The following is a 27,543-nucleotide window of genomic DNA, read 5'->3' as shown; positions in this document are numbered from 1 at the left end:
TCAACTCCATCCCTTGATCCGGCACTGCTGCTTGCTTTGCTTGGTCTCTGCAGGCTGCCGTAGGTATGGATGTATTATATCTTCCATGCGCAAAGTATATGGTGGGGGTCAGTCATCGGCGATAAACGTTGCCGGATTTCGGTTTCACTCTGAGCCAGACACCAAGAACAACTTGTGGGAGCGTCAATGCGGCCGGCCACCATAAATATTTCCCATTTCTTACCCTACCATCTTGGAGGCATCACCCCCAGACTATACACATTTCCTTTGAGTGTCAACTAATACAGATAGCACGCAGGTCATGCAAAAAAGCTTAAATCCTTATTGTCAGTGCTGCCAGAGCCAGGTAAGAGGGGCTGCATGTAGCAGCGCCATTCCTTGCTTGTATCATCGGCCATGGTGTAAGACCGGCGGGAAGAAAAAAGATGAAATGATCAACTTGGTGCGCAGACATCTGTTCCTACCTATGCATTGCCCCCTGAAAACGATGGGGGACAGAATACCTATTTCGACGGAAGATGAAGAAGTGGCTAGGAGCTGTTTGCCGTATTTGCATACGGATATGTATTCGTATGCGTGTCTTCCTCCATAGCCGTCGGAGAATTTGAGCTTGCAGTTAACCTATCTCATTCGCATGGCAGGCCTGTCTGTGTGTGAGATATCGGCCGTCTCAAAGAAAGTAGTGTTAGGTTGTGACTAAGGGAGCAGGTCCAAAACAACTGAAATGCCATTGCCGCCAACGTTCAGGAACCACACGTCGCAAGATGATCCCGGGGTTCCGCCCCCAAATCTGGAACTGAAGATGCGGGACCGAATAGTTATGGGACCCGACGAATATACCCCTACCTATCCGTGTTCTTCTAAATCCGTACTGCCGCCGGATTGCTTTGGTTTTTGATGTACCTACCTATCCAACTTCGGGACTGCTCTCACTCAGGTGCAACACCTTCCTTGTATCCATTTGCTAACGACTTCCATCACCCCCAAACAAGCAAGAAGGAGATCCTTGAAAGGCAAGTTCTCAGTAACCCTGTCTCTTGTTTCCCTTTACCAATCAAATTGGGAAACAATTCCGTTCTCTTCTAGTCGGAGAAGTCGGAGTTTTTTGCCCCAATCTCTTACCTTACCTAAGGTGCGGATACTGAGAGAGGCAAGACCAGCAGTTGCGAGAAGGTACCACTTTGTACGGATAGGTACCTTCCTGCACACGATATCCGGGGAACGTGTGACCGGACCACCCACCTTAGCGCGGAGCACATTGGGAAAGACCTTGGCCAACCTACCTAAGCTGGTCCACCACCGGATCGACGACTGACGACCTGCACCGGCAACCAACGCACCACCACCACCTCCGCAACTACCATCATTTACCGCCGTCGCCGTCGCCGCTTCCTCCTCACCACAGAGCCGCATCGAACGAAATTTCATGACACCCCATGTCGGCCATTTCTGACATGACATGATTGGCCTCGCGAGACCTCTGCTGTCGCCAGCCTTTCTTTGATTCCCTCAACAAAGCATTTCCAATCATCTTCTTTCAGCCAGGTACTTCTTTTAATCCATTTTACCATACTGTTGTTCTCTGACCCATCCGCGGGTTCACAAAAAAAAATAACAAGACCAAAACGCGCCTTCCACATCCGAGCCAAGATACCCACGATCGCTTCCTCTGACGACTCACTCCTCACCCCGACAGTACAGCATATCGCGCCATTGGGAAACGGGAAAAGCCACGCCATTGTAGCAGTAGCAGCCTACAATACCAATCGACGACCGCTGCCATCGCGATCCGAAGCATGCGCTGAGGCCCCTCGCGATCATGGCCCCAGCCCTGCAGACCAGCGATCCTACGACCCATCAAGCCGCCGAGCCGCATCCGAACGAGGTCGAGCTTCCCTACCACAACGACGTCCCAGGCCACCCCGCCCCCGTTGGCCACGATGGCGTCCCTGATGCTTCGATAGACCCCTCGGTTGTCATGCGCAAGCTGATGAAGGGCAAGGACAAAGAATGGGATGCCGTCGCGCCCAGCAAGTCGGGGAAGAAGCTGACCCTTCTCGAGTTACCGGTGGACATCTTGCGCTTGATTATTAAGGAGGCAAGTTGAACCGCTATTCAACGTCTTGGTCTCTTCCCCAATACTAACCTTTGCGTTTCCCAGATTACGCACACGAATGACCTTACCTCGCTCGCCTTGACTAACTCGAACCTCCACAACCTCGCGATCCCCCACATCTACTCGAGATTCGACATTGTCTGGCCCGACGCCACCCAGATGACCACGTCCGACTCCAAGAGCGTCGATGCTCTGACCTATGGTCTATCCACAATCTGCCTTGGCAGCTCCTTCGCGCATCGCACCCGCAAGATGCTCAACCCGGGCTACATCCCTACCTACGGTTCCAACGTTCGGAGACAGAAGAACGACTACGCCAAATACACGAAGAAGTTCTCATTGGGCAATGGGCCACAGGACTGGGTGGCGGAGTACATGATATCCAAGGAGAGCGGCAAGATGCTGGGCACGCTCGTCGCTCTGGCTGTGGAGAAGATGGTCAACCTGGAGTCTTTCGTCTGGGATATGCCGACTGGTGTCCTTTCCGAAATCTTCATGGCTTTGGCATCCATTCCGGAACAGAGCTCGGACGGCGATTCGAAGCTCGAAAAGGTTTGGGTGAGATGGCATGACAACACCGACGGTTCCAGTCCGTCGCCATCCTCGAGTCCGCCTCCCCCGATTTCGCCCGTTGTTCCGCCCGGCAGCCACCTCACTACAGTCGGCATCTTGATTCCTTCGGACTCTTCCCATCCGACACCGCGGGGTGCGATCCCGTATGCGGAAACAAATATCGAATTTCCTACCTTCAGCGCCTTGCCTCCGCTCAAGAGTCTGACTGTTCTCGACATCGACGAACTTGCTTACCTAGACGAAATGGCCATAGCGATCGAAAGATCGCAAGACCGCCTCCAAGAGCTTCGCGTCGGCATATCTCCGAGGGCCGTCTTCAAGGACTTTGTCCAAGCCTGGGATGGGCCCGACTTGCAGCAGATTGATCGGGATGCCAGATGGCCCGGTGAGAGCTCCATTGGCGAGAGGAGACTAGGCGGCGTTTTGGGCGTGCTTGTCGGCCGTATCTATGACATTCGCCGCAAGCCGACATCGAAATCGAGAGAGAAGACCACTGTTGCGCCGACGCAAGCGACACAACAGTCCAATACCGCGACCCCTGTTGCGGATACCACGGAGACCTCGAATGCCTCGGAACAACCCAACCCGAACGACGAGCCGGAGGCTATGGACGTGGATAGCTCAGTCGAGCCGCTTTTGGTCAATGCCGTGGCTCATTCAACGGGAACAACTCATGCCACAGATACCAACAGCGATGATCGAGCACACCAGGAGGAAAACTCACAGCCTGCGAAAGACCAGGCGATCAGCGACGTGGACCTTGTGGATACATCTTCAGGGGTGCCGAGAAAGAGGCTGGACGGGAAGCTCAAGCTACGATCGCTCGAGCTCGAAAGAGTTCATCTGTCAATTCAAGTCTTTAGCCAGGCCTTCGACTGGACCGTCCTGACCACGTTGACCATACTCGAGTGCGCCCAGCACGATAGTCTCTGGAAGGCATTGCGGAAGCAATTCGCTCCCACTCCTATCGTCAGGCTCGGATCTCATCAACACCAGGTCAGCTCCAAGCAAGCTATGGAGTACCACCTCAACCTCAAGAGCATTCATACGGATATCACTTCGGCATATTTGATCAGCTTTCTCAGAGACACTCTAGCCCCCAACAGTTTAGAGGTCCTCTTCTTGCAGGATCGGAGGCGGCCCAGTGGGCCGCCAGCGGTGACCATCGATCAGATCTTCAAGGGAGTCATCAAGAAGCACCGGGCGAGCCTGCAAAAGGTTCTTCTAGATAGTTCAGACCGGAAGCGTAGCAACAGCAACACTGCCCCAGACGCCGCTCGTTGGCGCAACTGGGTGCTGCCGACAGACATGTTGCTTTACATGACCAGTGGGCGTATGGTGAGCCTCAGGGAACTCGCCGTTTCCTTACACTTTAAAGACTGGGTAAGGTTTTTTTTTTTCTTTTCATTTTCTGTTTATTATCTTGGAGCCGTGTGCCTCGTATCACGGGTTCATTCAGAAACAATCATGGCCTCATAACTGCCGTGATGCCCGGGGTTACCAAAGAAGCAGCATCATAAGAGCTTTCATTGCTGACTACGACCACAGCACACATTCCTTCAGCGCTTGCCGAACACCCCTCAGCTGCGGTCTCTCAACCTACAGCATATTGCTGACCATATACTCGGCAACTTTGACCCTCGAGAGTTGGCGTTGCAGATGGTGGATATTATCACCCTCCGCCCTGATATTCAGCTCTGTTACGTGGGCATTTCGACTAAGTGCTTCGAGATCCTGGAGAGCAAGCCAGCAGAAGAAAGCGGCGCTTCGACCACGAGCGTCGCGGCTGACCAGGGTGTTGTGGGCCATGAATCTGGAATTGACGGCGAAGACGATGACGAGGAAGATGAGGTCCCTACGGACGACGACGACACGGCGAGTCAGGTGGATGAGGACACCTCTGAGGAGGAAACTGGTGATACCCCGGGGAATGCAGTACATGCAGATGACTCGCAGTCGGAAGCGTCTGCGGCGCAAGACTCGGACGACGATGACTCGATGCGAGACGCCGACTACGGCACCTCGCGTCCACGTCTCCGACTCCGTGAGATTCTATTCTATGACGACAAGGTCGCAATATTCAAGGCTCGGCATGGCAGACTGTGAGAGAGTCTCTGAAATGGGGCTAGGAAAGAAGCGATTGATGGGGAGGGGTGTTGGAAGTCCGCCAAAGGAAGCATATGGATTAGGCCAAACTTGCGTACAACGGAGGCATATGCAAATGGTACAGCGAGACGGTTGAATACCAAGGCGAAGGAGGTTTTGCAAAGTACGTTATCTTGAGGTTTTGGGAGCAGCCTTGTTTTCCCTCCCCCCAGTGGACTAGCCTAGTCGTCTTTTCCTTTACATCAATTGATATCCCCTCCCGTGCTGAATAGCAGCGTAGGGAGCTTTGTTGAATCCATCCTTTTCTCTGGAATCTTTCTGCCATGGCTCGAAACTCTTGTCTGTTGTTTACGTCTGGATCAGTAAAGTCAACTCGGTTTATTTGGTAGAAGGAACGGCATGCTTGTCGTCATCTCGTCAGTTTCCCTCTCTCGAGGCCCCCAAGAGGTGGATGCCATGGTTCTTACCCTCTATCCATCACACTGATCCCGTCTAGTGGCTGACTCTGCAGACGGTTCACGATGCTTTGATGCCAGAAAACAGATATGCGGCAACGGTGCCCCCCGCACAAGCAGGTCTGGACTCCTGTCAAGGGGACATTCGTTATACAGAAACTTTTACTAATCCGTCTAGGCACGGCAGGTACGTACGAACGTCTAGGCTAGACCAAAGATTTGAGGTCTCATAACGTTGGGAACGTTACGTCCAAAGTCCCCCCTGTATTTTCTTTCCTGTCGTTCTTTTCTCTGCATCTGTTCCACCCGCCAACCGGCGTCTATTTTTTGCTCTTGGAAGGATGGGGGGAGATGAGATGAGTATTACAGAGACGAGATAGGCGCAGACCAGAGGGATGGGGTAGGAAAGGTAAGGGGGGGAGGGGCGTGTGTCTACGTATGGGACGGACGGGGGTACCTACCGTAGGCTTGGTCGGGAGGAAGGTGTTGTTTCCCTTGTACTATGGAAAACTTGCCACCCATTTTTCTTCAGATGTAGATGCAGAGGATAGGAGAGAGAGGGCATGGGATGGAGGGACGCAAGCAGACCTTGCATGCGTTAGCCGTTTCGTGCCTGCGGGAAGGAGAAGCTAGGGAAGGCAAGAAGCCACCACCACCATCACCACCGCCACCAGGGAAGCACGGAAGCTGCGTTGGGGGGGAGGAGAGACATCCGCCTTTCCGTCTTCCGTTCCGTACGGCGTGGTGTACCTACTCCCGCGCTTAGGAGGTGGGTGATGGGACAAGGGGAGGGGGGGGGAGGTATCTGGATAGGTAGTGTAGGCATGTGCCAATCCAATGGGAAGTTTGCATCTCCATATCCCAAGACGAAGCGTTTGGTCGGCATCAGGTTTCGCTGTTATAGAGTGATATGTTGGACCTGTTGGAGTTGGGACTACATCAAGCTGCATGTGTGTAAGTATGTGACCTCCCCCAAGCCTACGGAATACCAAGATTGCCACTATGCCCTGTCTTTCTTGGGATCAACTTTGGCTTTGTAATTGCTTGGGAAGGGGGGGGGGGGGGGGGGGGAGTTCAATTACCGCGAGTTCCTCATGAGTCCAGGTCAAGAGCTGTGAATGGTCTGATGGAGAGAGGGGAGGGGGGTGATGGAGGGTATCTACGGAACTTGCCCTGCTGTCACCACACCCATCACCCCCCTTCTCTCGTCTTAGTCCTAGTCCTAGTCCTACTTCCTCATCCAATAATGAAGTTCTTCTCCTTGTATACCTTAACCCGGTCTCATGTAAGTGTACAAAAACCGTTGAGGGGAGTTGGGGGAGAAAACCCAGAAAAAAAAGTCCTACGTCTAAGCTTGATCGAGAGGGGGGATACAGACGTCCATCGATATGAAGGTGGGCAGAACTAGACCCTTTCTCCTTCCCCCTGGCTGCTTCTACTTCCCCTTCTTCCCGCGGGAAACCGGCGGGTTCGAAAGGGAAGGTAAAGTAGGCACCAATGTAAAGTGATGAGGCGAAGTGCAGAAGCCAAACGTAGGAAGGACTAGATGAGGCAGATCTCTTCTGTTCTGGGAGTATTCTGAACTCCCCCTTCCCTTCATCGCTCCGAGTCTCGGGGAAGATACATACGCCCTTCTTCGTACGCAGCCCCCCGCCAGCCCCGGTGGCTTCAATATTAGTCAAGGAGTATGGGTATCTGTACTTGTACACGTGCGTCGGTTCTTCGAACTCCTGCCAGAAGCGGAGTTCCAGAGCACCCTCTAGGTAACGATACAACATTCTCGGCCTCCAACAAGCTTAACTAGTCCTAGACCTGGAGATAGATGGGGAAAGAGAGAGAGAAAGTGAGGTGGGGGTGGTCGTGGCGGTGATGGCGGTTCGTGGTGGTGGTGGTGGACATGGGGGCTTGTGCACTGCGGCAGGAAGGAGGAAGAAGCAGGGAGGAAGCAGGTCAAGATGAGTGTGTATGTGAGTGGGATATCCGTACGGATACAGAGAAGGGTGGGAGAAGAAGAAAAAAACCAAACCCAAGAACGAGGGAGAGGAGTCGAGCGGGAGGATCGAGATCCTTGCCTTTTTCCCACTGAGGCCATGGCGGAAGGAGACCCAAGTGGGATGGGGATGTGGAATTGTGGATTGGGATGTACGGATGCTCGAGGAGAAGAGTGATGTTGGGGGTGACGAACGAAGAACCCCCTTCCCTTTCCTTCTTGTCTGTGTCGTTACTCCGTACTCTCTCTTTCGACCTCTTCGTGTACCCTGCTCATCTCCTTGAGAACGAGTAGATCAATTTACAGTTCATCGAAAATCTACAGCTCGAGTAGACGGGACGACGAAATGGAAGCCTGATATAACTTGATAAGTCCAGCCGAAGTTAGTCGAAGTCGTCCAGCGACGAGGCAGCACCCGTACATAGCTAGAGGAAGTCATTTCGTTTACATGTTCAACAAGGGGATGATTACGATTTACCTATTGCCAAGCCAGTAAACCAAATATTGGACAGATGAAGAAGGCCAAGGAGGATGACCTCCCACGTCCAGGGAGTAATCCATGGCCTCCATACATGGTCTCCTTGTAGGGCTGCCCTGGACAGTCGTTGTAGACTCCGAGCACTGCAGAGGCGGAGATCCCTCCATATGGATGGCCATTGACATGCTGTTGCTTTACTTTGGGGACTCCGCAAAGGTAAAGTAGCACCGAGAGAATGGGACTATTAGGACTGCTTGAACCGGCCAAGGTATCTGAGGATGTGCATCCCGGTCCCAGAAACTTCCCCCTTGGGATGTGGTATTTGAAATATTAAGAGAGGCTATGATATCTCTAGGATTGTAATGAAAGGGGTCCTGCTTGCGGTGTAGCTCAAAACGTCATTGCCTGGCACGTAATGAGCAAGGTCGGGACTCGGGAAGAGGACATTTCCAAACCGGGTCGAGCTTCAGTCAAGACTTTGATAGCTACATGAGCCCAGAACACGGCCACCCCTTGCTCAAGGCTCCTTCGTTTGCCTGCTTCGTCACTGTATGGAGATTGTTTGTAGGGCGGACTTACTGTGCTTGGCCCTTCTTTTCTCCATTCACCGTCTGCTGTATATTCTCTTATGAGTGAGCACCTAGCCCGTAAAGCCGGACCTAGGTCCGTCTGACATGAGCTATCGTGGGGACGATATAGGTTGGTCGATGAATCCTCCTCATCGACCGGAATGGCGGCATTGTGCGCTGGCTTCGCTGTACCTTGCGCCACCCATCGCTCGACGAATCCTTCCATCTTGGTCTTTCCCCTCCCCCATTTCTTGTCTACACCCTCTCTCTCCCCGCGAAGACTCGCACTCGTTCGTCGGCCCAGCGCCTGACCCGGACACTAATGGAGCACACCCGCTCTCCGTGAAATCATAATCGAGCCATCGAGATGTTGTCCACCGTCCAAAATAGCAACAAGGTAATTCTGGAGCCTAGAATCTGTCATTCCCCTCAATGCCCGGACGATGTGCGGTGGTTGGTCCGTGAGGGCCATAGGATCGACCTCCCTGCGCAGGTCACCGCCTCGTTACCACCGGGACCCCAGCCACAGTTTTGGGAGGATCGCGTGCATACCGCTCAAGCCACGCTCGCGGATCCAGAGTGCGATCATGTAGTTGAAGTTGGCCAGCTCGGGGTCGGGCTGAGGTGAGAAGAGATATCTAGGACACACAAGGCTGACTTTTCCCCCTTCGTGAGACGGGCTTTTGAGACGTGGGTCACACAGAAGGCTCACGTACATTCTTCCATGTCGTGCCCTTCGATACACATCGTGCTTCCAAATCGTGACTACCGCCAGAGGCGGGGGCGTCCGGCTTACCACCCCGTGACGGCGACAACAAGACGCTTCTGCATTGTACGCATACTGCGAATGCAAAGCTTCAAGATCGGATCTTTTCGCCGCTAGTCCCTCAGACGTTGCCGCTTCCAAGTTGAGACATACCAGGTCGTCCACCACCGTCAGCCACAATGCATCAGTCGCCTAGCCCTACAAGCCGTGCGCCCCCTTACCAATTCCCCGGACGGCCGTATGGTAAACCGCCCACGAGGTCCGGAGGACCTGAGGCGAGACCAAGTGCTCCGAGTCACATCGGCGTATGAGCCGATTCGGCCACATCCACGGGGTTAATCTGAAAGTCCGACCGCGAACGCAAGAAGGTACCTAGCGGTGCTGCGTTGGCCAAAATTGTCCTGTGGTGTCTGAAGATGCTGACCTGTTGTCTACGAGAGTTCCTTGCTGACGCTCGTAACGCGCTTGCCGAACTTATTTTCGTTGATTATGGCGATGGGCACATTCATCTGACTTGACCACCGCCATGATTCGTCTGGAGATAATGATAGAAAACAGATGCCATCGGTCGATAATGTCCGTGGTTGGCACTGCAATTCCAGTCTATCTTCGTTTCCACACATAAACGCCGCATCGAGTCGACGGCGGAGGGCACCGACTACGAGTGGTCAGATGCCGTCACCACAACTGGCCAGACACATGTTGTGCATCGAAGAAAGCGCGACAACAATGTGTGCTAAGTGCGCCATTGCAAGCGGGTGGTGCGCCGCCAAGTTGATCGATCTCTCGACATCAGGAGGGGGGCGTGCCTCTGGCACCTCTTGATCATGCCCCTCGTAGGGCGCTTGGTGCGAGACGTTGAATCCTCCCGATGAGCCAAATCATCCATGCTCGCATGAACCTGATTAAAGGCGTTCGGGATGGATCGCGCCGTTGCATTTCACGGCCAGAAGCCACGCAGGCCAGGCCAGGCCAGGCCAGATTGTAACAATGTTTTCTTCGCACTCTTGCGGGGTTTTGGGTGAAGGCGATTGGCAGGTTCGGGTTGATATATCAGGTCCCGCCATACCAAAGTGCCAAAAGAGTCGTAAGCAGAGTGGACTTGGATATCCGTACAGAGTGCAATGGCAATAATTCGTTAAAGTCCCCATAATAGAGAAGGAGCCAGGGTCTGGCCAACGATCGTGGATAATGTGGTGTGTCTGTCTACTCGTCTGCGGCACAGCCGCAGCATCTCAAGTCCACAGGGCAACTGGATGTAACAGTGCTGGGCCACGTCGAGCGTGCAGATGACGGCCATATGTCAATTGGGATCCAGTGCTTCAGCTCATCTTTTGACAAGGGGTGTGCTGCAAGACGCAGTCTTTCCGTTTGAGAGTGTACGGGCGAGCGTGTACTGTTTTGGAACCTGACGCTGCATGTCAGACTTTGGAGCAACCCAAGACGCAGATGAAGAGCGGTCGGCCCCTCGTAGGGCTGGGAGGAACGCTTGGGGGCGGCAGCGGAAGGATTCTGAGTGTGTCTAATGGCCGTGTATGTACGAGTGTACGGAGAAGGGTTTCGTTGGTCAAAGGTGTAAGCGTAAAATACGTGATGAGGGCGTATCCGTACGGCCACGTACAAAGGCCCCGTCCGCCTGGCCAGCCACGGTACCGGCTGGTCTACGAACAGACCATGACGTCGTAGGCGCAGTACTCGAATTTGGGGTTAGTACGGATATCTCTTTGCCAAAAAAAAAAATTTGTCGGATCGAAGCCATTCGGGTACAAAACAGCGACAATTCGTGATGGTTACAGTTTGAGAATTTGTGAGGGTACTTGAATCTTGGATGACGTCGAGGCAGCGAAAGCCGTGCCGCCCCTCTGCATATCTTGTCGACGAATCGGCAGGAAGAATACGCGGCTTTTCTGGCTGCGCTCGTGAACACGCAGAGCAAACCAGAAGAGGCAGTTCAACCCTTTTCCCAACATGAGCATGCAGTCTGTCGTGTGGTGTGACCTATGCGTCTCGTGCAGGCAGCCCTAAATCGCCCCGCCCTACAGGGCCAGAAGACGTCGGGTACTCGGCGTACTCAAGAATACCTGGCTGTTTCCCGCCTGTCTGTGAGGTCTGTGAAGCCGCAATGATATTGGCGGCGTTCGACCTAGAAACGCCATGGTTTGAGGCACGGCGCCGCCATTATCGCATTTCTAATCTGCTGACATATAACGACGAGCGCCCGCAACTCGGCCTATGATGTCTGTGCCGCCGCGAAAAGTCCGGAGGTCGGCCGAGGGTTAGAAGAGCTATTGGTGGTTGTGCGTGGCCTCAAACCTGAATCTTCCAGTAAACGCCCGCGTCTTGGTTTCAATGTGAGCCTTCAGGGCATCAGAGCTCGTTCGAGCCTTCATGAAGTCGGAGATTTCGACAGCCGCTCGGCGACCTTGACCCGGTCGAGGTGAATCCGGGGTAAGAGGCACAGTCCTCCCCCCATCGGCCAAACATTCCGAAAAGTCGATCATGCTAACAGTAAGGTTTCCGTTGAAAGACTGTGTCATTTGGCCGGGATTTGGTGGACCTTGTAGCATCATAGATTCGAACCCCTTGGAGTAGCATGGCAGATTTGGCAATTTGCGCATAGAGGCCGTTTCTGGCAAATCATCAGGAGAAAACCATGATCTGATCCCCCAAGAAGTCTGGGAAATGCAAAACACCGAAGAGTCGGTGACGCTAACAATTTTAAGGTAGCAGACGAGCGCCATTTCCATCTCTTTGCAGCTCCGTGTCGCAGTTGTATGTGGGAGGGCGCAGAGAATCTCAGTCAAAGTGGGATTCTGTGGTGCACACTGCACGCATGTGGGTTTCTTGGTCGGCGGGGATGTTCACAGGGCACTGTTGTATGCCGCGTGCCGTGTGCTGTAGAACAACGGGGAACATGAGGAGTCCATAAAACACCCCTAGCCCTGTGGGCTGCAGCCGCGTGAGCTGTGAAGAGCGAGATGTGAAGATGCAAGACCCTTCTGTGATTTCTCTGGCGAAATTTCTAGGGCCCGTAATACGAAACGCAATAGTAAGCAGTACGTTGTCCTGTGAGGGTTTTCATTTGGTGAATGTTCGTGGGTGGCAGCGTCGTCGGTGCAACGGTACAGTGAGGGCCCCTGACCTCGCGTGCCGAGTGCTTTCGACAATGTTTGGTTTTACGACCTGGTAACCTCGGCCTTTTCCTCATTGAGTCGTTTACGATGGATTAACTGCCAGGTCGTGCACTGTGTTCGTTGCTTTTGAAGGGTCCCAAGGGGTCCATCAAGCTGCCCATCCATACTGTCGGAGCTTGGGGGCGAGTCCCGAGATTTTGGAGCTCACTCGTCCGTGGCCTGCCGCATGAGCAGTGAGCTGTTCAAAAAGTAAAAGTGCCAGGCAACCCTGGTCGTGTCGTCTGGTCTCCATTTTGATGGGCAGCCACCAACGTGGCAGTCGTTTCTTCACGTACTTCAGGGGGTCAGAATGCAAACTGCACTCGCGTCATTGCTGCTTTGGGGGGTGAGCTTCTGCTGTGTATTCGTGGTGATTCGGGTTATCCGTACGGACACAGCCAAGTCCGGGTCGGGTACGGAGTGGTTATTGCAACCTTGGTCAATGTGACTCCGTTGGACTCGGACTTGGCATTCGTTGAGCAATACTCCGTATGATGATGAAAGCTAGACTTCAATCGTCGACAGCCAGAAGTCAGGCGTGGGGAGCCAGCGGCGAGGCCGAGATTCACATCGCTCGCCACAATCGGTAAGTTGGCGATGTCTCCTTCTGAGAGTGACAGGTGTTCCCTTAGCTTCCAAGAGTCCACGCTGATGACGAGTTTGGGGCGTGGGTAGGAATGCAGCGGTCCCGGGACTGGATTCAAGCGTAACATTGCAGCTTGTCGTTCATCGACCCGAACTTGTGTTGAACCTCGAGATTCGTCCAAAGTTTCGCAGTCTTTCCTAGTCTGGCAACTCGTAAATCTGGCCAACGATTGTCCGACCGTCATCTTCGATCTTTCCCGCTTCTTGCGTCTTCCATGCGCATGCGTACATCTCACATCATCAGCGCAATGATCCGCGATGACAGTGGGAGTGGTGAGAACTCAAAGCGTCATATTTGATGCTCTTCCGCTCTCACAGGCATGGGTCTCGCAAGTAAACAGTCACTTCCTCGCAGCTTGTCGCCGATTCGGCCCCTGTGCTTCCTTGGCCGATGGTAACATCTGGCCGTTAGTACGGCTTCACCCTGCGGCACTCTTCTATCCCTCTCGATTTGAGTTTCTCAGCTCCTGCGGTCATCACATTGTGTCCGAACGCTTATCTTTTGGGCGGCAAATCAACGAGCCACCGGGGATCTATCTCGTGGCTCGAATGCTGTCCACTGCTTTAGACACACACATGCGCGCCATGGACCAGGCCGCATGGTGCAAAGAGGTGAGCCAGAGATAATTGGCTGAAATAAACGCTGACCGTCAACGCCATCGGATGTTTCCACCGAGCAAGGTGTGATATGGGCCGGTGTGCGTGAAGACGCTTTGTGATCCAAAAGCCAGGGAATCATAATCCTAGTATCCGTAAAGATGCTTCGGATATGGTACTGTGTAGCCAAGGAGGAAGCTAGAGTTGGTGAAAACAATATGGTCACCAATACCAAACCAACCCAACCCCGAAGTCTAAGCCTTGTGGGATTAATATCGCAGTAGCAGGGACTTTCCCGGTAACGTCGACGATGGGCTGCATATCGGGGGGCTGCTCGCTGTATGACTTAAGCTCTCGGTACCCGTCTAATGTGTCAGTCGGGAGACCTCCGCTTGGAATGTGTGGCTCATCTCATAGCCTGAGCCCGTTGCTGATGTGAGTAGGGTGACTGGCGTTAGTACAGTCCACAAGCCCGGGCCTCAATGGGGCCGCACCTCGTCCGAAGGTGTAGCTCTGGGGGTCCAGCTCGAAGCGGCCTAAGAGCGACGATCGTGTTTTGCGTCTCAAGGCAGCAACAAAATGCACATTGGACCAGCTGGCCCTAGGTCTCTCCGTCTAATTTAGAATATGCAGCACTTTCGGGACGCCAACCCAGCGGCTTGAAATGTTGCCGGGCGTCAGATGCAATTCGATCACAACGGAAACCAGCCGCTACATGAAGGCGTTGGTGTAAGACCACGGATGGCCACTGGAGTGACTTGAAACAGCGATGAGCGGCGAGGGCTTGCGACAGGTGGAACGCCGCCAATGGTGACAGTCGACGTTGGCTCAAGTGAGAGTGGCGTCAAGACTCGTGGGTGTGGTGTTCCAGAGGGACGGACAGCTCGCAGTATGCGGGTATGGTAAATAGCTACAATAACGCTGGTGGTGGTGGGACTGTTTGAGTGCTTTTAGAACTCTAGAGTCGAGTCGGATAAGCAGTTGTGCGATGCGAGGTCCCTTTGTTGCGGCGGTTGAGTTGTACCGCTGCAGATGTGCTGTCTGCTGACGGCCAAGCAACACCCTTCATCGGCATTGATGTGCATCGTCTTGTCACTCAATGAGATTGGGCCGAAGACAAATGTTGATTGAAGGCTCTTCCCCACAAGTTGGAGATGATGACATGGCGTCGATTCGAGGGGGACTTTTGTCGGCTGTTGAGCGGTAGAAGCTTAGGGAGGACGACGGCGCATCTGATGAACGCCCGCGAGAAAGAACTTGAGAAGGGCACTGCAAAACCGAAAGACCAAGCCACGCCCCGAGTTCCCGGGCGAGCCCTATCCGTGATTTAGTTTAGTGAGCTTCGAAAATGAGTTGGGTGTGCTAGGAGCAGGTAGCGCGGCAACGATGCGGTAGGCCTGAGGCTCAGAGTCTCCTCATCCCAGCCTGACGCTGAGGAGACGAGATGATCAACTACTGCGTAGACAGCCGAGCTGGACTGACAGGCTTGACGAGGTGCAGAAGGATGAAGCGCAGCCAAGGACTTTAGAAAAGAGTCTGCCTAAAGGCGATGCAAACATGCGAGAATAGCGGCGACGTGATGGGCGGGGGACGGAGCCTTGTCGTCGCGATGGCAGTGCAGCGGAGTCATCTGTATCCGTACGGATACTGATAGTGCGGTGAAGGCAACCTCGAAACGTTTTCCATTCCAACGACTTGGACTTTTTTCGCTTGCTCAGGTTGCCGATGGCTGAGTGAAGTGATTGGGCGGCTTGGATGGCTGGTCGTGCGTGCTCTGTACGAATATCCGTACGGAGCCCAGCGGGAAAGATGCAACTGTATCTGTTTCCGTATAGACATTCCCATCAGTACCTCAGCAAGAGTGGTAAGGACGATACGACGGGAGGTACTTCGTACCTTAGCCAACGTTGACGGGGGAGGGGTGGGTGTGACTCTGAGCCGTTGACGTTACCGGGCCCGCCCTCGCTGCTTTGGATCTTGACGACTGCCTAAGATACCTGGCCTGGCCTGGCCTCGCCCATCCGCACCAAGATCTCGGGACCGGACGAGGTCAAAGCCAGCCGGCGTCTGGCAGTAGCCACCAAGGGGGTAGTCTGCCGGCGGGAGAGAAATTGGAAGGGAGATGGGGGTTGAAGACTGTCAGTGCCTGAGGTGAGTGAGCCTTGCCAAACGCAGCTGCATCGCTGAGAGGTGGGTTTGCGTCCGTACTCCGTACGCAGTAGGTATGGTCTGTGCGCCCCTTCCGCTTCTGAGCACCCAGTAAGTATCGATACTCCGCGCGTATTGACCAGCGGAGCGGCGGCGGCAGGCAATTTCCAACTTCCATGTCCAACTTCCACCTCTCGAATCGCAGGTTCAAGGTTGTCACTGCTCAGGCCAGCAAGGTGTACGGAGTACGTATCCGTATACCGAGGCCGGCTGCCTTAGGTAAGCCCGGTGAAGTGCTCCGTACCTACCTGCTCATAGATCCACTTTAAAGTCGGAGTTGGCCTCGTCCAGCACGGTCTGTCGATCAGAAGCTGACCAGTTAGCATCTCGAGCACGCACGGTTCACTGCTTGGCATGGCAGCAAGCTGGGGTTGTTGACCTTCATCCGACATCAATGGGAGAACGATGTTCGAAGTATCCGTACAGAGTAGACATCCAGAGGTGTCCACATAGTAAGATGATGATTAGATAGAAACACCAACCGAGTTGTTGCAGAGAAGCTCGACAGAACGGAGTGAGCTTCTGTCAATTGCATCAAGCTGAACTGATAGGCGGCCTCGAATAATTCAGCCCAACTCGGCCACGGCAGCAGCAACGGCCCCGGGAGCAGAAACTTCCCGTAAGACCTAGAAAAGCAAAAAGGAAACTCACTCATCGTCTGACTGGATGTCTCCAAAAGAAACTTGATGCAAGGTGCAACCGTGGAAGGCAGAGTACACGGTATATCCGTACCTAGTAGGTGATGACGGGTCAGGCTCAGGCATAAGATTGGTCAAATAAGCCGAGACGCCCGAGTTCCTCACCTCATCTCACTACCTTACCTTGGGGAATTTGGGCACGAGTCACTATTGTGTCTTACGGATATTTACAGTGTGGCGTCCAGGTCGGTCTGGGAAACGTTATTGGCTTGTTTCTCTATGCTGACGCCTGACGGACGCTATGTGGTCGTCCCGCGCGGGAGAACTTCCCAGATCCATGCCTTCCATTTGTTACCTTGATCATAAGGAGGGAATGCATCTGTCGCCGCCCAACGACTTCCGTCGAGTTTTGACATGGCCGAGGTACCTTGCTCAGGTCGTCCGACCTCCCGCTCCTGGAAGACCAAGGAGAAAAGAAAGTTGTCCCAATTTTGGAAAGACGAACAAGTGATTAGAAGGAGGTCGGGAAATAGAAGAGAGCGGCAGTCGAAAAACAGAACAGAAGCCAATTATTGACACACCAAGACACCCACCCACATCTTGGACGTGTGTTGAATTTGGGACTTTGACATTGGATAGCAAAACGCCTAGCGCACGTAGCGCACACACTGCGGCTACCCTGGCGCAGACATCTCACACGCTCGTCTAACCTTCTAAATCGAGCCATTGCAGGTCCCATTTGCCGCTGCGGTACCGGTCGGATTGGAGGTGGTCATAAACTAAAGTATTGGTAATCCGTCATCCGAATGTACATTGCCCCAATATGCGTACTGCGTAAGGTTCTCCGTACGAAATTCTAGTGCTCATCATCGTCCGTACACCCACTTCCATGTCTTGCCCCGGATACGGACTCGGAGCAATGAGAGACGACACAAAGCCGATGCGCGGCGGAGTCTGTCAAGTTGTCAACAACCCCATATTTGACGTATACCCGTATAGTATTAACTCATTTAGTCGTGGTTTGCGCTCACCCAGGTTCAGTCATCTTGGTGAGATACGGATACTCCGTACGGATGGAATGAGAAAGAGAGCCCAGACTGTGGACACGGGATACCGTTGAGTCACTGCCATATCTACCGTCGGTACGAACGTAGTTAATGGCAGGCAAGGTAACTTAGACTGAGGCGGACCTACCTTACTTTCTTCACATTAGACGTGGCATGCAAGAACGGAGTCCGTATCCGTATGGTAAGGTACCTTCCATTGGAGAAGATTCGCAAGGAAACAATCGTCGTGATTTCCTCCGGGCCTTGCTCGTTCCCAAGGCGGCACCTTCCTTACCTTGCCTCGCCTTACTGTGCCGTACCGCCCGTAGGAACGTACAGGTAGGTATCTACCTTACCTACCTGCCTTACGGATACCTTGGGAAATACGTACTCTTCCCGGTTCCTCATGAGGCGCTCCTCTAGACCTGAATGGGATTAGCTTCAGACAACCCACACAGGACGTACCTCACCTCGCGCTTTCCCGAACAAGCACCGTACATCTCCACTCCGTACGAACGACAGCTCCATTTTCCAAGGCCTTTTTTTTTTTTTTTTTTTGCTCCCCTTCTTCTCCAATTCTCGTCTCACCCAACCTGCTCACGTTCTCTCCACCACAATATCCAAGACCGGGCCATATGCGGACAAGCAGCGACAAGGATCCCGATCCTTTGTTTTCAACCTCTGGGGGGGAGTTCAATGGACTTGTCTTTCCCTCGCCATTTGCCGCACCTAGTTTTTCACGTTCTCCTCGGGTCTCCTCTCCTGTCCGCCCTCCGTTTCGCGCACACGTCCTGCTCGAGTAATCTCTCTGTTGAACGCCGCCTGCACTTCGATGGAGACGGTCAATACCTAGCTCGTTCTAAACCGTCCTCCCGTGTCAATCTCTCGTCTTCACCTAACCTATCCGGGCATCTTGTTATTCTGCAATGCAACGGTATGGATTGGCTTCCGCTTCCTTCGTTCCCAATTTGAGTCGCCCGTCGTTGTGGGCACTGCTCAACCCGCCCGTTGAGAGCATCTGGTGTCCGAGTCCTTCGTCAAACGGTTTCCTTCTATCGAAGCAGTTCATTCTTCCATCTGGAGTTGGACACTCCGTACCGGTGCTTCCTGGTCTCTGACTTGCTGTCGATGCTGCCAAGAAAACAGACGAATCGGAAAAGCAAAAAAGAAAAAGAAAAACAATGAATGAAAAAAAAATTCGGCTCATGTCGTTGGACAGGGCAGCGTCACAGCCCATCGGACCAACATCAAGTTCTCGCTCTGCCTGTCCAATGCCGGGCTAGGTTTGCTACGCAAAACCGCCGTCCCGACATACTGGCTCCCGGCCCAACACTGCCATTTCCTGGGGCCCAGTGGTCAGTCACCTACTGCAACTTGGACAACCTGAAGAGGGCATGGATACACAGGATGCCACACACACATTCAACCATACACAGTCTTCCTCGGCACACACACACACACACACACACACACACACATACACACACCGGCTGCTAGGTCCAGCATCCTGATACCACATCATTTCATCTTTCCTCAGTCCTAGCTTGCTGGAATTGCACCTCGTCGGATCGATCATCGAAGACTCTCTCTCAACTCAGGGTACTCATACAAACACGGCCCCTGGTTCCCCGTCAACGTCGAAACTGCTGCCCCAATAGGGAATAAGGTCAATTGATGTCCCATTACCCACTCTTTCCCGATCACAGACCGGCTGGGACGGGTTCAAGTCAAGGGCTCCCCTCCCCGTCACCAACATCCGTGGACCGTCGTCTTCCCTGAGCCCTTCCCCTCGGCCCAGTACCAACAGAACAGACCCGGAAACCAGAAACCCAGAACCCAGTGGCCCGTCTCTGACGGCCAGCCAGGGCTCGAGCGATGTCATCCATGATCCATCCTCTACTTTCCACACCTCTTTCACCTTACAGTGCCTTAGTGCGCACTAGCCATAGCCCTGCAGCCCGTCCCAAGCTCGAAGCAGGGACGTTGACCAGGGCGTTTTCGCTACGGCTGCCAATGCTTTTGCTGGAAATGCTGGAGCCTATCGATCCCTTCCCCGTCCCCGCCACAGCCCCATGTCTTTCTTCACTCGTCAACTGTGCCCATCTGCCCATCATTCCCCTCTACCTTAGCAACCCTCACTCTCACTCTCACTCTCACTCTCACTCTCACTCCCCCAGGTCCTATTAATTATGTATTGCATGTCACTCTCACTCGCTCACACACCTCTAGCATCGTGCCTCCGCTCTGCGCGCGCTTTCGCTCTTACACCATGCGCTAGGAATTCTCTCGCCCGCTCTCACCCGCGTTTACACCCCCTCCCCTCTCCCCCAAGCAGTAGTCTGCCCTTGTTCCCCATCTTACAGCACACGCCCCCCTCGTCCACTTGGTTATTGCGATCACACCCCCCCCCCCACCCTTCCCCATAACATAACAGTATACACACAATGGGCGCTGGTACCTTACTCTGTTCTCCATCCTGGTCACTCAATCCCATCTCTCTTCTTCTTCTACCCTGAACCCCTGCCCACCGTCTGGACTTACCTCCATGTAGTGTAGCTCGTCTCTTTGAACATGCCCGTCTTGTGTCTTCTCTCCTCTCATGCGATGGAAAAGGTACGTCCAGAGGTCGGGATCTGGCTACCATCTCCACAGCTTTCACTGCCCGCTTGCCATTTATAAGACAGTGCCCGCTCCTGGGCCTGTGAGGCTGAGATCTTTAACCTTCTGGTGATATCCAAGTTTAGCATCTGTGATCTCGTTGAACCGAAAGCCTCCACCTGGCAAGCAAGCAATCCTTCCTTCTCCAGACCTCAAAATCGTTGCCTGATCGCACTGGTCTCGTTATAAGTCGTCGATCCGGGTCTTCGAGTATCAAACATCGTCACTGCCTTGATACAACTCTTCAACTGGTAACGACGCTTGGACATACGCATCAAAGGTAGACTCTTGCAACAAGTACATCTCGACATCAACTCTTCAACAACCTCGCCCGTATGTGCCATCCAGAGTTTCTTCATCGTCATCCTTCTTCTTTATCAATGGCTTCCAGTTTTTCTGAGCAGGGTTGCGAGGACTCTTACTCACTTCCACCCAGATCCAGAGCAGGGAGCCGTGTATCAGCTACTGCTGCTCAATTCGCCAACATCCAACTAGTCGATTCCCCCAGAACGCTACCGTTAGAGTCCAGCCCCTCGGTCAGGTCTGAGGCTCTCCATTCCTCCGGCTATATCAGTCCCAACCCGCCCAACTCCGCAACCTTTCTCTCAACCTCCAACTCACAAGGATACTCGTCCTTCCCTCTCTTACCACCCGAGATCTTAAACGCATCAGAGTGGAACGAACACGAGGTACATCACACTTCGGATTCGACCCCTCTAGTCAGAGTGGACCCCGCCCAGGACTACTCTTCCAACCAGTCCTCTCCGCCACTGCGAACTGGAGCAAGCATGAGGTGCGCTTCCAACATTGTACCAACCACTAGACTATAAAGACCATCTAACACTTCCTCCTTCTTCAGCACTGTTGCTATTCCATTTGACCCTTCATTTACCATGGGAAGCCGATCAGCATTCACTTGGCCTGGTAATTAACCCTCCACTTCAACTCCCCTTTTGTAACCTTCTGGGATCCTCTAACATGCTCAACTTGAAGGTCTCGACAACCCCGAAGCAAGCGGATCACTACTCGGACACAACCTCTCTTCTCTCGGACATCATCACCAAGACGTCAGCCTCACACCCCCAAGTGGATCCAGATCAGTAACAGCAAGTCCACCACGGGGAACTTTGACGCCAGAGCAGAGGGAACTGAAGAAGCAGAGGGACATGGCTCGTCGAGACTCCAAGACATCATCACGCGTCCACAGAGCTGGTAGCAACCCTTACATCCATTCGCCTCCCCTCAGCCTACCCGACGTCTCTTCAACGATGGGCGTACCCGTGTACACGACAGCACCGGCGCCGATTTCCCTCCTCGCAGAGCCAACAACGTCAATGGGATCATCATCATACCTCCCATCTTACAGCCCACCTCTATCAGACCATGGCTACCAGAGCGGATACCCGCCAATGGCTCAGGCCTACAGCATGGGTGGCATGGATTACTCCAACCAGTTCCAACCACCAGCGCAATACGGGTATGTTGTGAGAAACTCAACCGAAAGGGGGCTGTCCAGAAAGACGTTTTGATACTAATAACAACCAATGCAGAAGCCGACACTCGATGCCTGTTGGACAAGACCCGAGCCTGATGTATGGCGTGCCGCCATCGATGGGCCCCGGAGCCCCGGACCAAGGGGGGCACGTCAGAGTGGTGCAGAGCCGGCCCAAACCTCAGTGCTGGGAACATGGCTGCAACGGAAGACAATTCTCTACCTTTAGCAACCTCCTGAGGCACCAGAGAGAAAAGTCTGGGCAGGCAACCAAGGCGACATGCCCTAATTGCGGCGCAGAGTTCACGAGGACGACGGCAAGGAACGGCCACCTTCTCCACGACAAATGCAAGCAGCGCCGAAACACGTGAGTGCTGTTGGTTATTGGAACCAACAGCACGCGAAAGGGGAGAGAGAGCCAACAATAACAACAACAAAAGTCCCTTTTTTCTAACAAACACGCAAGCCACGCAAGGACCTTACGGCCGTGCTATTTGCGGAAGGAGGGGGGAAAACCCAGATCCGTTTTACCATTCGAACTGTACATGTTTGGGACATTGAGCATTTACTTGAAGAGGATGCGACAGAAGCAGACGTGAGAGGAGGGTTTACAAAAATATCGCTGGAAAGGAGGGGGAGTCACATAGGTACAAGATGTCCAATGAACTTGTCATTGGCACACCTTTTTTTTTTGGGAGGAGTTTATTTTTGATATTCTTTTTTTTTTTTTTTTCAGTTTGTCTGGGTTATTTGGATTGGGATTCCGGGGAGGTGTTTCTTGGCTTGTTTTCGCTTATTCTTTTTTTCTCGTTCTCACGACAATTTTGGAAGGCTTTTTCGGCAGTAGCAGCACCAACTGCTCAAGACGATCAGACCGTCTAGATGGCATGTATTCTTCTACTCATTTTTCGATATCGATGTCGATAAATCTTGAAATATACCCTTTCACTAGCGTCACAAGAACGCATCTTTCTACATCATGTTCCCATTTCGCTCTTTCAGTGCATGCAACACCAAATTTGAGGACATGCAAAAATACAACAAGTCTCGTGGAAATAGAATTAGATCATTGTCCGTCTTACCGACAACGTGGACTGTCTCGTCTCGTCTTACACTCTCATCTGTAAGACGGACATGACATCCGAACTTTTCTAGGTGTGAGAAAACAAATCTTGTTGCCTTGAAGGATAAATTACAAACATCCTTGAACGCGCACGTCATATCGAATACCTTTTTTCTGTCTCGCTCTCTCGCTCTCATATCCGCCTTATCGTTAGTCTACATGTGAAAGACATTACTGGGGTGTCTGGCGGAAGTGGTGAAGCGGGAGAAGGAAAAAAAGAAAAAGCCTCTGCAACCCCGGCACTTTTTCGCTTGAACCCCCCTGGTAATCTTGAAATTGAGTCAGTCGCCCGCAACCGGCAGCCCGCAATGTCTCTCAAGTTCCCTCACTCACACCCCACCCCTTTCTCTGTTTCGGGCATTTGTTACCACCGACCGTGGAAAACGACCAAGCTATCCGAGCTAGGGCCCTTGCAATTCGCGAGAGAGAGAGAGGGGGGGAGAAATGGCCACTATCCAAAACAATGGGAACTTGAAGAGGGGCGGGCCCAAGGAACAATTGTTGTTATTGTTGTTGTTGTTGTTGTTGTTGGCGGCCGCCAAACGACGCCGTGACGCTGGGTCCCTTGTCAAGGCGGCCGCGGAAGCAAAGCAAGAAGAGTGAAAACGAGGTTGGCAAGGCGAACAGGGTCCCGCCCTTCTCTTTCCCAGACACACAAAGGAGGGAACAATAAGCATTTTTGCTGGGAGGGTGTTTACGAGATGACAATGGAGCTCCCCCAATCATGCGGCGTTAGTTGGATTTGGAATGCGGTACTCCGTGAGGGAAAATGGGGACTAGCAAACTGGGAATTTGTGTACATTACCTTACGTTGCTTTGCATCCAATGTCGTTGGATCTTTTGTCAATTCGTCAGAAATGGAGATACGACGGGTTGTGGAGGGTTAGATGTCGGATGGACCAAGGTTTAGATGGACGAAGGAGGGGGCGGCGACGACGTTTCCAGCGAGAGCCATGGGAGGAGAGGAGAGGTCCTAGCTTTCGGAGTCGCTCTCCGTCCATAGGGGGGACGCTGATGCATAAGCGCCAGCGCCAAGTGAGCTATGAGCCGGGGGCTTCCTAGTGATGTCAAGATCAGTCGAGCGGAGTTGGGGAGGAGACAGTCGTGCTTTATCCGACTTTTGCAAGGGCGCGGCGGAGACTCAAAAGCTCGGGGGGATCCCCCGGTTCCCAGCCGTGGAACCCATGGATCGTGGGGCTGTAATTCCAGGCCACCGGCGGGAGCAATCTATCGTCCACGTGTACTTCGTACGGGGAGGCGCGAGGGAATGGCATCTGTGATTCTGGTAGACTGGTACGCGGCGCGCCCAGCATCCCATCTCGCTTGCTTGCTACCGTTTGTCGAAATCGAGGACCATCGGATGATATGAAGAAAATATAGGGTTTCTTGGTGGTGGTTGGAGGTCCCCTCTTCGCGCCGGTGCCGGACCGAGACGGCTCGGAGCCAGTAGGGGGCTTTGACGCACGCTGAGGATCAATAAATGATGCCATTCATGACTTGGGATGGCCCCAAAGCGTATCCATTCGCGAGTCGTAGTCCTGGAACTGGCATGGCTAGCAGAGCCGCTGTAAATAAGTGCCTGCCGTGCAACGTTGAAAAGCCGTGGAGTCGAAAGATGCTTTACCAAGTTTACGGGTCGACTGGCGTAGGATCGGCACCGTACAGACGGACAAGGCAAATTTCAGACGCTCAGATTGGCCGCGGATGAGAATGCTTTCTTCTCGAATTCTCCCTCCCCCATTTGACATCGACCACTTGGCCTGTGATAATGGGACAATAAAGTCTGCAACTTCTTGAGAAGTCCTGACTTGACGCCCATCGGACCAGATCCGTGAGGGAAATGCTAGTTGGTAGACCATCCAGAGATGAGCAACACATGCAATGAATACTTGGAAGAGTATGCAGTTGGCCGAATCAGGCTGACCGACTTGCATGCTGCCATCGGACAAGGAAACGCAGGAGGGGCCAGTCGACTCGACCCAAACCTCTTCTGTCTAGTGTAACTGGTCCCGGCGGGCAATTGAAGACCCGCCTCCCGTCACAACGGACCTGGACCTGGACCTGGTTGGGGCTAGGAACCTGGGAGCCGGGCTCCCAGGGCTCACAAGGGAGAACGGGCAGCGATCGCCGTCGCAGACGACCCAGCTTGCCAGACAAGCCGGGTTCAGTCAAGGCAACGAAGTCTTCTTGCAGATGGGCTGCTTAGAGGTGTCTTGCTAAGTTGCTCGACCAGCGTATCCGTATTCAACCGTGTGACTCTAGACCAGGAGTGGCAGGTTCGATTTCGTATGAGCAGGAAAGCATCCATAAAGCTCAGGGTTATGATATCTTCCAGGCCAGGCGGGCTGCATTACGGTGAGCAAAGAACGAGCAAGGTGAGAGGAATTTGACCGGGATACGTACCGAAAAGTGAAGGTAAGGTGAGGTACGTACTTATTGGAGAAAGGGAAAATGCTGATGATGTGGTGTGGTTTTTGTGGTGTAGGTGGTGCAGCTCCCCCCGCCTTCACCCCTCCCCCCCCCGTTCGACACAGCCGCGATGGAAATAGTACGGGTCCTAACTTGTAGGGAAGACGTTGGTAGGTTGTAGCGTCCCTAACGATGTTCGGTTTAACGTCTATTAAGTCCATCTGATTATGGAAGGGGGTCGGGGTTGGAGGGTTGATCACGCAAGCCTGTCTTTAGGCATCAAAATAAGGTCGAATTGAAGATGCACGAATCTCGTTTGAGCTGAGATGAGTTCTTGCTTTTGGGGATTTGAGGCTTGGAACGGCCCGCCAGGGCGAGAAGGAATAGACGGGCGGGCGGGCGGCGGCGGAGGCGTACCGCGGCTGTTGACGCAGGTAGTGCGCAGACTTGCGCGGTAGTCATGGCTGTGGTGGTCATCGTCGTTCTAGTTCGGGCTCCTCTGTATCCGTACGGATAGACGATGACGATGACGAACTATTCGCTTGCTCCTCTGGCCGTGAGGGTGTCCCGTCGATGGCTCCGCGAAGCCCACGCGCCTCTCCGAGGTCTTCCGCGGGAGGATGGAGCACAGGACCAAGTGATGCTGCGTCAAGGGCGTGTCATCCTCCGAGTCCGAGAATGACAAAGGAACAAACGCAGCCCAGTCCGAGATCAACGTGGGATTGAGGAGCCATGCAATGCAGATGCAGTGCGAGGGAAGACGACGTGGGTGCCACCCGGTTGGTGTCGACGACCCGGTGATGGATCAGAAAGGGCTGGCCTGGCGAGCCTGGGTTGGTGTGGTTGTAACTTGTGAGAGAGCGACACTGCAAAGGTGAGAGAGACATCTGACTGGACCGCCCGGACTTTAAGAGGGTCGCCCCCGCCGCCTGTCAGCCCTCACCCGACAGACGAGGAGGGCAGGCCGCAGGCGTGGGAGGTTGCAGGGGACGCTGTCCTGTGGATGAAGGTGAAGAAAGTGCAGTGCAAGGCCACCACAGTGGGTTCCTTACCTTACCTTACCTTGCTCTGTTCGTTATGTACGTATGGACACGCCTCACACCCGTGGGTACGTAGATATTGCTTGTATGGATACGTTACCTCCTTTCCTCTCAGTTGGCATAGGTGCCGCGAGGTACGAATACAAAAGTGATACCCTTGCTGTGCGAGCCCGGTCTGGAAGTGACGATTGTAGGTAGTGTATCAGCAGTTAGGCAATCTCGACCTACCTTGGTCAATGCTCGACATACCGTTCTGTCTTCTTATTGCCACTTCTCATGGGAGCGTCGAGACTGCCAGATCCCGTTACCCCCAGAGACATCATCCTTACACATTGAACTTTCGGTCCCGAGGCAAGCTCTCGTCCGAAATCCTTGCCGGGTTCACTGAAGACGTTCATCCTTGGTTCTGGCTCGTGCTTGTCGGAGACTCTCCGCCCCCAAATTTTAAATCCTAGGGTGGAGCGAGCGGTTCAAGTCGCTAGCCGAAACTCTCGCAAGGGCCAAAAGTTGGTACCTATTGCAACCTCAGCTTCGCCAAGTGCGCAACGTCGTAGTACTCTAGCCATAGTGTATCCGTACTTCGCTCTTCCTCCACACCCCGAGAGTGGCCTTCCCGTACAACCCAATCTGCTCTCTGCTGGACCCCCTTTCTGAGGAGACAACTCGACACCCTGCCCTATGAGGCACATGGCTTACAGGGAGAAGCCAGGTGTGGAAGACGAGGCGAGAGACCCGTGAGCATGGAGATAAGCGGCTTTTGTGGGATGAGGGGAATATCATCATTCATGCGCTGAATGTTACCGCATCTGTACCAGTGATACAAAGAAGACGAGAGGCGCCTGACATAATCTGATGTCATCTTTCGTAAGTTGCCTGCCTTGAGAGTTAACGTGCGGTAAAATGCCAAATCAGAGTTGAAAGTGAGTGAGTGAGAGTAAGGATAATATTGTACCCGTTTTGGGACATTCGAACATTTGGTCTTTGCTTAGTGGATTCATGGGGTATCAGTCCAATATAACCAGTAAGAAGAGAGTAGAAACGAGCCCACTGTTCTGAGCAGTCCCCTTCCTCCCCTGGCGAGGCGAAAGTTACCCCTTCCTGGCGTCCATGGATTATCCGTCATGCCGGGAATTCCGCCTGGCACTCAACCATACTTCTGAAGGCCCGAGGCCGACCGTTTGATGGGCAGACCCTATTCGATATGGTTCATAGAGAAAGCGCGACCAAGACCCAAGAGACCCAAAACCCCGTGAATATGAGCCAAAGAGGGGTGGGGGGAACGAAGGGGGCCAGTATCGGTGGGGGTTGGCGATGGCAATCATCCGTAAACCTGCTCGTCCGACCACTCCATGAGCACAGGTACTAGAGGTGCCTGGCTGGCTGCAACACAAACACATGGGATGTGCGATGATTGGTCCCTGCTTTCTGGATCCAACCTCTAGGTTACGGAGTTGCAGAAGA

General features: G+C 53.4%; 6 protein-coding genes across 6 annotated transcripts; 4 read left to right on the top strand and 2 right to left on the bottom strand.

Moving 5' to 3' along the window:
- Positions 1-1,319: 1,319 nt before the first annotated feature.
- BDP81DRAFT_470274 (F-box domain-containing protein) lies at positions 1,320-5,107 on the top strand. The gene is made up of 3 exons (XM_060594543.1): positions 1,320-2,098; positions 2,162-4,072; positions 4,238-5,107. The coding sequence occupies exons 1-3, from the start codon at positions 1,820-1,822 to the stop codon at positions 4,793-4,795; spliced, it is 2,748 nt and encodes a 915-aa protein (XP_060447723.1). The 5' UTR covers positions 1,320-1,819; the 3' UTR covers positions 4,796-5,107.
- Positions 5,108-11,015: 5,908 nt separating this feature from the next.
- On the bottom strand, positions 11,016-11,921 carry BDP81DRAFT_423479 (uncharacterized protein). The gene has a single exon (XM_060590072.1). It carries the CDS (start codon positions 11,798-11,800, stop codon positions 11,339-11,341), a length of 462 nt encoding a protein of 153 aa, XP_060447722.1. The 5' UTR covers positions 11,801-11,921; the 3' UTR covers positions 11,016-11,338.
- A 540-nt stretch (positions 11,922-12,461) lies between these two features.
- On the bottom strand, positions 12,462-13,220 carry BDP81DRAFT_197121 (uncharacterized protein). Its single transcript, XM_060582494.1, has one exon. The coding sequence runs from the start codon at positions 13,054-13,056 to the stop codon at positions 12,607-12,609; it is 450 nt and encodes a 149-aa protein (XP_060447721.1). The 5' UTR covers positions 13,057-13,220; the 3' UTR covers positions 12,462-12,606.
- Positions 13,221-17,986: 4,766 nt separating this feature from the next.
- BDP81DRAFT_423475 (uncharacterized protein) lies at positions 17,987-18,508 on the top strand. Its single transcript, XM_060590071.1, has one exon. It carries the CDS (start codon positions 18,057-18,059, stop codon positions 18,330-18,332), a length of 276 nt encoding a protein of 91 aa, XP_060447720.1. The 5' UTR covers positions 17,987-18,056; the 3' UTR covers positions 18,333-18,508.
- A 1,030-nt stretch (positions 18,509-19,538) lies between these two features.
- Positions 19,539-19,787, top strand: BDP81DRAFT_423473 (uncharacterized protein; the record flags this gene model as incomplete). The annotated part of the gene is made up of 1 exon (XM_060590070.1): positions 19,539-19,787. Exon 1 carries the CDS (start codon positions 19,550-19,552, stop codon positions 19,784-19,786), a length of 237 nt encoding a protein of 78 aa, XP_060447719.1. The 5' UTR covers positions 19,539-19,549.
- Positions 19,788-20,398: 611 nt separating this feature from the next.
- On the top strand, positions 20,399-21,881 carry BDP81DRAFT_314460 (uncharacterized protein; the record flags this gene model as incomplete). The annotated part of the gene is made up of 4 exons (XM_060583993.1): positions 20,399-20,811; positions 20,878-20,942; positions 21,012-21,495; positions 21,569-21,881. 4 exons carry the CDS (start codon positions 20,399-20,401, stop codon positions 21,879-21,881), a joined length of 1,275 nt encoding a protein of 424 aa, XP_060447718.1.
- Positions 21,882-27,543: the final 5,662 nt, after the last annotated feature.

The sequence above is a fragment of the Colletotrichum phormii genome (genome assembly GCF_030913505.1).
Source record: "Colletotrichum phormii strain CBS 102054 chromosome Unknown BDP81scaffold_6, whole genome shotgun sequence".
Lineage (NCBI taxonomy): Eukaryota > Fungi > Ascomycota > Sordariomycetes > Glomerellales > Glomerellaceae > Colletotrichum > Colletotrichum phormii.
The sequence above is the reverse complement of the archived record's forward strand: the minus strand, read 5'-3'. Positions and strand labels throughout refer to the sequence as shown.

What these genes read in the sequence shown, in the direction of transcription:
- BDP81DRAFT_470274 (XM_060594543.1), top strand. Translation starts at nt 1,820, where the DNA reads ATGGCCCCAGCCCTGCAGACCAGCGATCCTACGACCCATCAAGCCGCC. An exon ending in TGCGCTTGATTATTAAGGAG is followed by an intron (nt 2,099 to 2,161) that starts GCAAGTTGAACC and finishes TGCGTTTCCCAG; the next exon opens with ATTACGCACACGAATGACCT. An exon ending in CCTTACACTTTAAAGACTGG is followed by an intron (nt 4,073 to 4,237) that starts GTAAGGTTTTTT and finishes CTACGACCACAG; the next exon opens with CACACATTCCTTCAGCGCTT.
- BDP81DRAFT_423475 (XM_060590071.1), top strand. Translation starts at nt 18,057, where the DNA reads ATGGACTTGTCTTTCCCTCGCCATTTGCCGCACCTAGTTTTTCACGTT.
- BDP81DRAFT_197121 (XM_060582494.1), bottom strand. Translation starts at nt 13,056, where the DNA reads ATGACGGTCGGACAATCGTTGGCCAGATTTACGAGTTGCCAGACTAGG.
- BDP81DRAFT_423479 (XM_060590072.1), bottom strand. Translation starts at nt 11,800, where the DNA reads ATGGAAATGGCGCTCGTCTGCTACCTTAAAATTGTTAGCGTCACCGAC.